This window comes from Hippoglossus hippoglossus, chromosome 21 (genome assembly GCF_009819705.1).
Source record: "Hippoglossus hippoglossus isolate fHipHip1 chromosome 21, fHipHip1.pri, whole genome shotgun sequence".
NCBI classification, from domain to species: Eukaryota; Metazoa; Chordata; class Actinopteri; order Pleuronectiformes; family Pleuronectidae; genus Hippoglossus; species Hippoglossus hippoglossus.
Genome location: NC_047171.1, coordinates 19,502,829 through 19,516,768, shown reverse-complemented (window position 1 = coordinate 19,516,768; position 13,940 = coordinate 19,502,829). Strand labels below are relative to the sequence as shown.

Genomic DNA, 13,940 nt, shown 5'->3' with positions numbered 1-13,940 from the left:
GTGATGGAGGTGAACAAAATGAGATTCATTTCAGGGTGAATTTGGGATTATGAATTAACACGGCGCAGAGCTGAAAGACTTCATTTACAGTTAATTGAGTGTATTGGCTCATTGAAATGGCTGTTGTGTTAAAACTGATCTGCCTGCCTGGCCCCTGGGCTGCGTGTGTGTGTGTGTGTGTGTGTGTGTGTGTGTGTGTGTGTGTGTGTGCGCGTGTGGGTTTGAAAAAAGCCAGGGGGTGCTAACCTATATTAGTGAACAGCTGTAGTTTGGAAGTGTGAAATTAGATGTAGAAATTTTAATAAAACGTGACGTCTCTCTCTCCCTCTCTTTCTCTCTCCCTCGCTCTCTCTCTCGCTCTCTCTCTCTCTCTCAGGTGAGAAGCCCTACAAGTGCTCATGGGAGGGCTGCGAGTGGCGTTTTGCCCGCAGTGATGAATTGACACGACACTACCGCAAACACACCGGAGCGAAGCCATTCAAGTGCAACCACTGCGACAGGTAAACACACACGCAGGCGACAAAGCCAATGACAAACACGCATTTTTATATTTGCAGGACACTGACGCCCTTTGTGTGTGAAGGACGAGCGTTAAACTTGTGTTTCCCAACGTGCAGAACCAAACAAGCCTGAGTTGCCTTCATGTCAAATACACCAATGTCGTACAGACAGTTTTTTTTAATCTACATTAGGATTACAGCGATTTCCAAGAGACATTTTGAAACAGTTGGAGAAGCACATGTGTCAATATAAAAATATTGGCAGCTGAATCCATTCACCTGCTTGGTGTCTGATGTCGTACACGCTGGCTCAGTCATTAATGTTATTGGAACACCTGTTCTGTTTCTACTATTACGAGTCAGAACGTCCGGAGTAAAAACGACACATTAAGTTGATTGTTTCATTCAATTAAATCATTTCATAATCTTAAAAATCTTTGAAAAGTGCGAATGATGATGATCACAACTTCCCAAAGCCCAAGGTGACATGTTGAGGCTCATTAATGTCATCGGCGGAGCTATGGTTTTTCTAAATCAGGGGCCATAAAGGGGCCCGAATTTGCACAGAGGGGTCAATTATATGTCCAACACCCATGCACAATTCCTGATTCAGTAACATTCGAGTCATTCCTTCATTTGAGTTTGCTGTTGACTCTTTAACTCTGAGCACGGCAACACATCATTGATTATATTTTGAAAATTGTCCCATGCACAAGCCCATTATGATCTTCGAACAAGCTTAGAAAAAAGGATCTCTTAACAAATTACACTATTTATTGTTAGCAAGTAAGTGAAAAAATTCTGACAGAACAGGGGCACTTCAGGGGCCAATCTCGATTTCAGCTGGGGCCAGTACCCACCTGGCTTCCATCCCCGCTTTATGCTCAACGTGAGATACCATATAGAAACGGACGGAGCTCACATACTTGTGCACATCTTCTGAAAACGTTCGGATAGAGACGAAAAAGATGAAACGTAGCAGTACCACCGTAAATCATAGGGGGCAGTGCAGACAATAGTTTAAGCGAGACAATCATGACACACGAGGAAGAAATCTTAGCAATGCCAACACTTTTTGAGGAGAGACTTTGCGGACGAATTGAAACTACAGACGTGTACATGACGTTACTTTACCCCAGAAACAGGCACCAAAAATCGCTTTTGCCTTTTTCTTAAGAGGAACGATTTCACAACCCCCTCCATCGTTGACATGTTTGTTGTTGTCAGAGACTCGTGTCTGGACTGCCCTCTAATGGACGTATTGCTGAACAACCAGGCCAACGTCATTGATGCATGGAAGTATGTGGGTAGTGAAGATTACATTGTTTAAAACGATATCTTGTATCTCTCAGCCGCAACAAAGGAAGAAATATATGACTTTATAATCGCCTAATCTGACACAGTGAACATTTACAGTGACAAAAATACCCCACGGATAATTAATGATCAAAATGATAAAACAACAACAGACAGGCTTTTCTTTGCATAACTCTTCCTTGTTTCCCATCAGAGCGATAATAAACAACAATCGGCAACAGTACAACAGGATAACAAATATATATTTTTTCTATAAAACAAAACGTGCCTTGGTGCATTGTGTGGAACTACATCCAACACAGCAGGGAGTCACAGAAAGACTCTGACAGATGATAAATAAAACAACATTTTTCATTCAGCCTGGCTCCACATGCATCTCACGTGGCATTCACAGACACAAACGCAATTATCTAGCACACATTTCACATCTCTTTTCTTATGCAGGAATCAAATCCATTAAATAAACAGTTTAAAGACAAATGGCTCATTGTGAAGTTTAGAAGAGACGTGAGGAGCTTTTTTGAAATACCGCGTACAGGAGGGGTTCAGGTGAGTTTATCTGTCGGCATGATTAACGTCCAGACTCTAGCTTATTATGTAGGTAGTCAATTTAATGATAAGGAAAGTTATTATCTTTAAAAGAACTTGGTTTTGACTGCTTTGACATTATGTGGCAGACATGGGAATACATGTGAGACCAACATTATTTAGTTTCTGTTCACAAATGGAAACATTTTAAGCTTTCAAGTCCTGTTAGCTGGTCAGTGGTTGAAAATGTTGGTCGAAGTATTTCGCACAGATTCACATTTGATGTAGCTTTAACTAGAGATGTTCTGATAGCATCATTAAAAATGCCTCCAATACCGTCGGGGATCAGCGACCATGTGAATCTGACTCTCTCTCTATATATATATATATATATATATATATATATATATATATATATATACATACATAGTTGTTATGTATGTCCAGGTATCAGAATCGGTATCAGGAAAAATGCTATAGAAACATCTCTAGTGTGGAAAACAAAAGTAGAGAGAGGATGAGACGTTGTGTCTTTCAAACTTTATCTCCCTGTGGACAAAGGCCAGTGAGTCTGGAGACAATCACATCGTCTCTGTCTGCTGTGTTTTGTCCTCAAGGGTGTGTGTGTGTGTGTGTGTGTGTGTGTGTGTGTGTGTGTGTGCGTGCGTGCGTGCGTGCGTGCGTGCGTGTGTGTGCGCACGCACGCACGCACGCACGCACGCACGCACGCACGCACGCACGCGCGCCCGCTTACTCATTCCCCTGTACTGGCAGTTAAAAGGATTCTGGCTATTGGCAGACTGGTCGCAGCTAATTGAGTGGCACCAGATGCCAGCTCCACTTTAATATACACTGTGTGTGTGTGTGTGTGTGTGTGTGTGTGTGTGTGTGTGTGTGTGTGTGTGTGTGTGTGTGTGTGTGTGTGTGTGTGTGTGTGTGTGTGTGTTCCTGCACTACCTATCTGAACCACACACATGAACACTTTTGCCCTAGAGACAGTGTAATTGGCTGTTGTAGGTTCCCTCTAGTTTGGGTTTTAGACATTAAACCCTCCAGAAACCTGCTGGAAGCTTCTAATCCTGGCTGAGAGCTGGGACTGTATTAGCTCCTTTCTGGCACACACACACAGGCACACACACACACACACACACACACACACACACACACACACACACACACACACACACACACACACACACACACACACACGTATATATGCACAGTATGTAAAAACACGACACACGCCAGTACAGAGAATGGAAGCACATTTAGATCCAAAGTCATATTGACTCACACAAACATTTAAACGCTCAGATGTAACAACAACACTCTTGAATAAACAACACTGACGTCAACTTCAAAGACTGCATGAGAGTGAGAGAAGTTATTTCGGGTGACAGACATTTCTGTATCAGTAAACCACTGTGTCAAAAGATGGATGACATGACAGCTCCCTAAAAGTGGCCCCCTGGTGGCTCATACACCCTGCCCGCTCCATGTCAGTGGATGGGGACATTGGCCATACTAAAAAGATTGAATTACATGTTGAATGATTTATTTTCCCAAAGATTGTTCAGGTGTTTATGTTTCTTATAAGTTTGGTTTTAATTAGTAATTTGATGCCATAAAAGTAAAATGTCCTGATTGACAACTGAGGTTGACTCAGCACGATGGGACCTCCATACTGCAGCTCCACTACCTGATCACTAATGCACAGACTCTGGCTCCAAATAACGTCCCCAACACAAGATGGCGGTGCCCTTATACCAACATATTTTGTATACATTTTTGGACAGTGTGAGGAAGTAGAGAAGCATCGTCTCTCATGGCTGACAGGTGGAGCTCTTCATGTCTTTGGATTGACATGAAAATCTCCTGATTGAATCCACACTGCAAAGAATGAACATGTGTGTTAGAAAAGTAGAGAGAGGGAAGTGAACTCCATCTCCCAAGGGGCATTTCAGAAAGAAACATCCAATCACGGAGCATCAAAAATGACAATCTGAAGCTAACACTATAGGTCCGACAGGTTTGATTTGGAGGCTGTTTCCTCTATAGCAATATTTTAAAGTCAAGCTACTGTACATGGCTTTGTTTCAGTTTCTCCTGATGATTTATACAATGTGTTAGCTCGGATTCAAAGCTTTAAAAAGCGGTCGACTTTACACCCAACACACATTCTACCAAAGATGTGGATTCTTTATTTAACTTATATATATATAATTATATAATATTTATTTAAATTTATTTATTTGTTTGTCTTTCTCTGCCAAGTTTTCTACCTGAGCCAAGAATAACACGTTATTACTTTTAGATCAAAATCATAGAAAATTTTAAAAAGGGGAGATGAAAGTGTGCTTAACACAACCAGAAAACAAGTTTTTTACAGTAGCACAAACAAACACACGCACACACACACATACACACATACACACATCTGTGGTGGGCGGAGTTCAACAAATATTAACATGAGAATGGCAAAAAAGTGGCAACCATGAGAGGTTAACATTAGATAGACTGTTCAATCTGACAGTATTTCTCTTGGGGAAACACACACACACACACACACACACACACCAGTCTGTCATTAATCCTGCCTAATCAAGCGGGGACCCCCTGATGTTTCCATGGAGCTGGAAGGAGGAGAAGGACAAAAAAAGAAGTGAAGAGAAAAAAGGAGAGTTTAGAGGATAGGAGGAGGAGGAGAACGGGAAGGAGGAGTGTGTGTGTGTGTTTAGTGGGAGATGGGCGGTGGGTTGGGGTGTGTGGGGGGGGCGGTACCAGCTGGTCTGGCTGCTCCGCCCTCCAACAGTGACACAGTAACTGGCATGGCCATCTGTCCAGCAACACACACACACACACACACAGATTGGTGAACGGGCAGGAACCACATGGCCAGCTGAGAGCTGAGGGGAAACACTCGGCTCCAGACAACAGTGCAAAGTTCAACTGTAGCCTCACCATGTTGAATTTAAGAAATTTAACATATCGTAGCCCGAGAGAAACCAAACCGAGCCCAACCCAGACCCGAGCCTGATGTTTTTATCATTTATAAAAAAAAAAATCCGAACCTAGCCTGAGCAGTCCCGACCCATCCCCACGGGCTCAGGCTGAGAATCCATACTCTTGTCAGTACAATTTAATGGTCCAGTGTGTACGATTTAGGTGAAAGGGATCTATTGGCAGAAATTTTATATAAATTAATCCTAGTGTGTTTTACCTAAATTGTACGAATTGTTGTTTTCTTCAGCTTAGAATGGACCCTTTATATTTACATACTCTACATATTTACATTTTTAGTTTTTAGGCTCTGTCATGTTTGGAAGGGGAGGGTGAGATGAGGGCTGTTCAGCTGCAAAATGCAACTTTACCATTAGATGTCACTAAATCCTACACACTGAACTTTTTAATGATAACTTTTTTTTTCCTTGATGTGAAGTTGGACTCTAGCTATGTTGCCACTTATGTTGGATATAAAGAGCGACATGAAGAGAATGAATCACATGGAAAGCAGGAGAGAGGCAGCGGATTCTACTGCAGTGTGTCAAACTTTCTATTGTGCCTCTGAGTGTTTGGGCTCCGTCTGCTTGTATCTGGATACAACAACAGCCTGTCTAAACGCACACGCACTCACAAACACAAAGAGTAGCCTCTGCTAATTAATAATGAATAAAGCCTCTGGCGAGTTGAATTTCTAATTTATCTCCTCCACATTTTGTTTTGCCTCTTCTTTAGTCATATCATTCATGATTAATCGTATTGTGCGTGTTCGGCTTTAATGTCTTCACGGTGGTGTAATTAAATTGAAATACTTCATTATGAAGACATGACATGACATAGTGAGTCTTATATTATGCGTCAGCAGCACCTGGTTTTTATGTCTTATCTCCTACCAGGTGCAGTCGCTGCAGAGTTAAATGGCCCAGCATCAGACAGCGCTGCCAGCCCGTCTGCATTAGTGTCCGTGTTCACAATACATATCTAATTAGTTTCAACAGTAGTATTTTACTCTGAGCTGGAGGAGTGACTGCAGTGCTATGGAGCTCTGGCTGTGATTCATGGAGGTGTTTTACTTGTATTTAGAAAGTCACTGAGCCGGAATTGGCCCGTGTTTGTCTTTGCATGTCTGGTTCCATACATAGTCTGGTGCCATGCATAGTCTTATTTCATTTTGAAGTAAGACTATGACTGAACTCACTGTTGTTTGCAGGTGAAAGTCTCTGCACTTTCTCTGCATTGCTAAATTTACGTGTTAAAGCAGTTTCTGTTTTAATGTTGAAATAGTTTTCTTACATCTCCCCACTTTATATATCTACAAATTACGGTGTCTACTGGCTACGGTGAGGTTTGCAGACCAGTGAGTTCCTGCTGTCCTGAACTTTAGGCTTAAAACCAAAAAATGTGCAGTTCTGGCCCCCCCACACTCAGAAATTCTTGACCCCTAGTTATAAAAAAACATTTGAGTCAGTTGGTCATATTAAGACGTTAGAAACTCACTTCCTTCTATAAGCACTTTGTCCCTAAATGTGCTATATGCCCACGTAGCTTTTATCTTTTCTTTAGTTTTTGTTTAATGTTCAAGAAAGTATGGTTTCAAACATAGACTCTACATAAAAATGTAGACATAGACTCCAGGTGCGGAAAGTGAAGCCAATGCAAAAGTGCCTGAACCGGTATTCTCTCAAATGACCATTAGAGGGCAACAGGACTTGTTGTCTTTGAGAAAATGACGTCTCAGTTGATTTATAATGTCACTAAACATTTTTTTTCCTTAGGGGTATATAGTCTCAAATTTCAAATCATTTTCAATACGGCATGTAGATCATTTACTAAATTATGGTCCAAAATGACGATAAATCGTGGTATATGTGCACTGTGTGATTGACAGCTTGTATCATCAGGCTCCACCTGCCGCTCCTCCAAATATGGTTACTTCTGGTTACAAAAACCAAGATGGCGCCAGATAAAATGCCAAACTTGTGGATTCAAAATGACAAAAAGACAGTTCACAAACCAATGGGTTTCCAATTTGGTTTCAAAAGAAACTTTATAAATAAAGTTTAGTTACTTTCTCACATTAGATTTTCCATTCGGCATGTTCCGTTGATTATAAGCTACAGAAGCATCTATGGCAGCTACGTTTTTTAAGGAAGTATTAACTCTGTCAATTCTTGATCAATCAATTTGACATATTACCAAATGTTGGACAGTTTGTCACTGAAGGGTAGTCCCAGCAAATACACAGAGCCAGTGAGTGTTTCAATGGGTCTAGCGGTGTGGAGCATTTCCAGCAAATACACAGAGACGATGTTCAGCGTAGCGGGCTGGAAGTGTGGAGCGTTTCCAACAAATACACATTGCCAGTGGGAGGTTCAAGGGGCCTGGGATTATGGAGGGTTCCCAAGAAATACACAGAGCCAGTGGGGATTTAAAGGGGGCAGGGAGTGTGGCACACTCACAGCTAATACACAGAGCCCGAGGCACTCATCAGCAACACTTGCCAACCTGACATATTATGGTTATTTAGTGAAAATCTCCAGTAAAACGGGATTTATCGTGCCTTTGTACACATCTTTACATTGTCAGTTGTATAAATTTACATTTATTTACATTCACATGTATGTATTTTCATGGCTTTTAGTTTTCCGTTTCTGCCGCAAAACAATTCAGTTTCTACATATTAATACAGTTTTGTCTTTATGTTTTCTCATTGTAATTTCGTGCATACTTTGGATGTAACATTAATATTTCTGGCACGATTTCTTTGTTTCTCCCTGTAGGTGTTTCTCCCGGTCGGACCACCTGGCCCTGCACATGAAGAGGCACATCTGAGGGTGAACAGAAAATGAGCGGGAGAGGGGAAGAAGTAGGGGGAGGAAGAAGAGGAGGAGGAGGAGGAGAGTTCAGAGGAGAGAGGGATGGGCAGTCGAGCCGACCGCCCGCCTCATTCACCCCATCCAAAAAAAACATGTCGGCATCCATCTGAGATGGCCGTAGAGATCAAACGGCCCGACGGCCTTTTCCATCGAAGAAGATGAGGGTGACTGGAGGAAAACGAGGAGTAGCTAGATTGTTGTTTTTCTTAAAAATTACACACTCACACACTTGCAATAGAAAACAGTTCACACACCTGTCTTGAATGCATCATCCTGGTGACCTCGAGCCGCAGTCATGTGGCTCTGGGGGATTGGACACTGCCAAATCAACATATACTCGCTTGCCGAAAACATAATGCCACCTTTTTTCTTTCTCTGTATTCAGTGTTTTTTAACCCATAAAATCACTTTGGGTGAGGAGTTAGTTCAGTGGGTAAACTTTAAATATCCGTATAGTCAGTTGTTTGTGCTTTAGCAGCTTCTGAAATCAAATACTCAACTTTTTTTCCTTTGTTTTTTACTGTTTTTCATACACGGACTTTAAGAAACCATCATCTGCTGCAGTCAGCTTCAGTAATCTATGTGAGGAAAACAACAAAGCCAAATCTGCAGGAGAGAGACTTTACAGATTGACTTCTAGCATGGCTGACAATCGAACCCAGGGCTCAGACGCTGGGTGTTTTGGTGAACCCATGGGGCTTCGGTCAGCGGGCGCTACTGCAACTCTCAGGCTCTCCTTCAGCGGGTGTTTGCATCTCACCCTCACCGAGACGCCTGCCGCCTCCGCAGGCTACCTGACAGAAATGCGCAGCGACACTTTCTTCCCTTTTTTTCTACTAAGAGGACAATAATTCTTCTTGTTGTTATTACAAAGAATGATACTTTGTTCTTTTCTCTTTCGGAGAAAATGTCTTAAAACTCACTGAATTGTTGTTAGAGAGAAAAAAAAAAACTGAGAATCTAAGATGACTTCAACAGAATGTGTGGGATGAGAAGGAGAGCGTTGTTGGTCTTCTAATCCCCATGTGCACTGACTCTGCCTCTGCGGCCTGTAAGCAACCAGAGGATGAACGAAAACCAGAATCACACGACCCTCGGAAAATGGATTTGTATTTTTATTTTGGACTAAAATCAAAGAGGAAAGCAGAAGTGTCTTCGGTTTGTTGTGCTGCTCTTTCTGCTCAACGATTCACGAAAGCTGAAAAACACAACCTTGTCCTGACCCTCCGTGGAATCACACACCAGCGGAGTCAGACTCGCTGAAAACTGGAATCTTGTTTGTGTTGTTTTTTGGTGTGGGGGGGGGGGGGGGGGGGGGGGGGGGGGGGGGGGGGGGGGGGGGGGGGGGGGGGGGGGGGGGGGTGGGGGGGGGGGGGGGGGGGGTGGGGGGGGGGGGGGGGGGGGGGGGGGGGGGGGGGGGGGGGGGGGGGGGGGGGGGGGGGGGGGGGGGGGGGGGGGGGGGGGGGGGGGGGGGGGGGGGGGGGGGGGGGGGGGGGGGGGGGGGGGGGGGGGGGGGGGGGGGGGGGGGGGGGGGGGGGGGGGGGGGGGGGGGGGGGGGGGGGGGGGGGGGGGGGGGGGGGGGGGGGGGGGGGGGGGGGGGGGGGGGGGGGGGGGGGGGGGGGGGGGGGGGGGGGGGGGGGGGGGGGGGGGGGGGGGGGGGGGGGGGGGGGGGGGGGGTTTCGTTGATTCTGAAAGTCATCCTGGAGCGCTTTCACAGAATCTAAGATCTCATCTCACTGGCCGCACTGGAAGGCCAGAAATGAGGCCGCAGTGCTGCTGTTTCACGTGGGACGGAAGACGCCAACCAACCTCTAGGTGGTGGAACCGAACAGACGCGGTCACACCGGCCCACCGGTCCAATTTGCCTGTTTCGTATCCATTGACTGCACTGACTTTTTTTTCAATGTTATCTGTGCTTTTTTTTTCTACAGCGAAAAATATGGAAAAAAATAAGAAACACGATGGAAAAAAAAAACATAAAAAGGTTTGAAAAAATACACTACAAAAACAATGCTGTCTCGCTCTACACTTTGCATACAGAACAAACACACATACTCCGTCCACACACACACACACACACACACACTCACACTGCAGTTTCTTTGCTCATGGCTCTTCTCGAGATAAGACTAATAAGATTTAGGAAAATAATTATTAAACTAATGAACGGAGTTGGAAAACAAAACACTGCATGGCAGGCTTTATTGCAAATGCACACACACACCAGCTCATGATGACACACACACACACACATGCACACTCTTCCTGGAATTATATGTTCTGCTCCCAAATCTTTTTTCACAGTAGGAATTTAGCGACTGTTGTTTAGTAGAAGAGTATCTTAGCTCTCAGCTGGAGGTAACAAACGATTTCAAATCCTTTGAAGTGAGAAATCAGCTTGTTCCCAGTTCCAACAATCACCCACATATCCTCCGCCACAGTTTGTGCCTCTCATTTAATCAGCGTTTTTACCTCCAACTCTGGTTACATCGTTGGTTACGATTGAGTGCATGAGCCACTTTTTTCAGCAACGAATAAATCAGACTGAAACAACTGCAGCAGGTCTTTAAGCCAAATTTAAAACATGTTGGCATTTCACGTCCACATTCCTGTCATGGAAAGTCTTGGAAAAAAGAACTAAATTGATTTCATGCAGACTGTCTTCAGGATCACAAACATTGCAAATTTTAAACATAGACTGTAAATAAAGATGGACGACATGTCTTCACTTCCTCCGACTGTCCAGATACGAAGCCAAAATATCCCAGAAACGAATGCTGCCATCTTGCGTCCGATACACGCACCCATTACGAGTCAGTCTCAGCTGTCAATCCAGACGATTCACCCTGTTTTTAAATCATCAAATAACTAATTAGACGGTCGCTCTGGGAGCACGTACCTCCTCCCAGGCTAATGCCCTAACTCTCCATGTCAAAACAGTGTTTCCCATTAATTATCTAGACTGTGTCATATTCTAATTTGTCCCGCCACAGTTCACGTCTACCCCCCGTTACTGTCATGAATTAAACTAATTGATAATTAATTCTTTTTATGGAAAACCTAACCTCATAAAGAAAGAGATTAAGACCAAACTTACTGGGAACGTGAACACTTCAGTGTGATGAACAACATAAAATGACTGAAAACATCTTTGAGAAAAATGTATTTGGCGTGTACTTTGACTTTTCAGTTTGGTCCATGTCCCGTCCATCAACATGGAGGATGGGAGGTAGCAATCTAGACGCTTTGGCTTGACTTTTGGGTTAGCTGTCATGTCGTCCTTGTTGTTTATACAGTCTATGATTTTACACTTTTCTACTTATCAACACACAAAGAAGCATAGCAAAGTGCTTAATAAGGGAAGAAGCTAGCGTGAGGCTAACTTATGCGGAGCTCTTGGAGAATCATGATCATGTCTTCACATTTATGCTTTGCTGAAAATAGTGGCTCATCTCTGTGAATTTCCTGAATGCAGATTAAATAAAATCAAAATCTCAAAGTTAGAAGATAAAACATGAGAGGTGGAAACTTTTGCGAGCACATATCCACACAACCTGCTTCCTTTGATCAGTGGTTGCGCGGAAATAAATAAACCTGCCTCGCAATCAGGGCATTACTGACAACCAACATCAGCAGTAGCACTGACACTGCTGGTCCATCCGCCCACCACCACCTGCAGGCCCTGTAGCGCATGCAAACAGTCTAATGCTCGCTGCTGCTGCTGCTGACTGGTGTAGGCTGGGTGAGGGTGCAAGGTTCCTGAAGCTGGCAGGAGATTTCACATCCCGTCGTGCCCGGTCGCCGTGCCAGTTGGCCTTGCCAGTCCTCATTAGGTGAAACAGTGAAAACATTCCCCTTCAGGGGGGGTTTATGGTGCAGCTTCGAACAATCGATACCAAAAACCTCCAGCACGGAACTGCCCTTTAGCCACGGGCAGAATCTCCCCAGTCAGGAGAGATCAGCGGGGAACCGCCTCCGTATGAGGCCTCTGTATCCAGCGGCAGCTTTCTCTACTAACTGTCTTTCTGCTAAATATGACACAAATCAACCCACGTATGAGATGAATCCAGTGTTTCATGTTTGATTTCATTTCATTTTTACTGTTTGTTTTTTCAGTGACAAAATCTGTATCGATGGTTGTTTTCTTCAGCTTGGAAGATGCAAGGTCACGCCAAAATGTTGAGACATGCAGAGGGATGTAGAAGGACGTACAATCACAGAGGGATGGGGATCGTAGCACTTTTGATGGAATGAATGTGTATTTGTGTGTGTGTGTGTGTGTGTGTGTGTGTGTGTGTGTCCCATTAGGCAAACTGTGAGGGAAGCAGTGATTAAGCAAAATGGTTGATACCAGATTTCTTTTAACTGTGCAACCATGTGGGAGAAATGCTTTTAATCAAAGCAATGGCCTACAATGTGTTCATGAGGTTTTTTGCTCTGTCCGTTCATTCATTGATGTATTTATACAAGTCATGGAGCCCGATGACTTAAGTCAAAGAGATGCAAACTTGCACTTAATATTGAAGCACGTTAAAATCAGACAGATTAATTAAAATAACTATTTTCTTTTTTTCCTGCCCCCAAATCTCAGGATTTGTTAGTAATTGTTCTGATTGTCAAAAAACGGATGAAGTAATAATAATAGGAGTATCCAAATGTAAATCAGATCTTAAAATATCTCATCTGCTGCCCTGTAGTTTGATCATTTCATTAACAAAGGAAGTCAGATGCAAAATCAGCAAGTCATTTGCATTTTGTACTCGTTTTCCCCGACACTTTGTAAAACCTGACGCGTCCTCTAAGCTGCTAATATCCCAAGAGAACCTGATGTACAGACGAGAGTGGATCAGTGTCATCTTGCAGCTGGAAACAAACGTTTGCCTGCTCGCTAAATTACAATTAAAGTTAGAAAATTGCTTGAATTGATCTTCTCCTTTTTTAAATTAACATATTTGTAGATGAAAAACCAATAAATTGTGAATAAAATGAGCCTTAAGTAGAGTTTAAGAGAAAGTGAGACTTTCAGCACATTTCTGCGAAACAAATGTCCCCCAAAACTATGTAAACGTACCAGATTGTTGATTTCATTCACAGGTTTAAAGCATAAATGTAATGCTACGTTGAAATCGTGTTGCTGGCAAGACTGAAGCGACTAATAGTTTCTCTCCTCTTTAATTAAAATCCCTCTCGACATGTGGCAGATCTCAAAGTCACTTACGATATGAACTCACATTTCGTTCCCTCCGTGTCTCTCGGCCTGATGAAGCAGATTTTCTGTCCCTGTGTTTTGCTCGGGGGTCTCCTGTCGTCTCTCAGCCTGCTCCGGGGCCAGTTAGCGGCCGTCCCACCGCTCTGATTAGCATGAAGCACTTCCAGGTCCTGTTCTCTGGATGCAGTTCAGCTAATGAGTTATCGCTCTGGGTCACAGGGAAACTCAGTGGTCTGGGGAAAAAAAAGACACACCAGTGACCTTGAGCCAGGACTGTAACCAGAAGTTGATGCAGGAGAAACAGAATACCCCGTTGCAAATTCATTATGATGAACAAAAGGATTTCAGAAATAATTTAGCCATGTGCAAATCTTTAAATCAGCCCTTGCTTTTTATTCATGTATTGCAGATTCAATAAATTACGATTTATCTGCAAAGTCCCATCAGATATTTAATCTTGAATCCCACGACCCTCCATCATCCTCCCCAGTTGAAGTGCCATCCGTGTTT

General features: G+C 43.6%; 1 protein-coding gene across 1 annotated transcript in view; it reads left to right on the top strand.

Moving 5' to 3' along the window:
• Positions 1–9,516, top strand: part of klf7b (Kruppel-like factor 7b) — a 60,939-nt gene extending 51,423 nt beyond the window's left edge. The window contains exons 3-4 of the mRNA XM_034574164.1: positions 377–500; positions 8,126–9,516. Of these exons, the coding sequence (XP_034430055.1) occupies positions 377–500; positions 8,126–8,177 (176 nt within the window). The 3' untranslated portion in view covers positions 8,178–9,516. The remainder of the gene's footprint in view (positions 1–376; positions 501–8,125) is intronic.
• Positions 9,517–13,940: the final 4,424 nt, after the last annotated feature.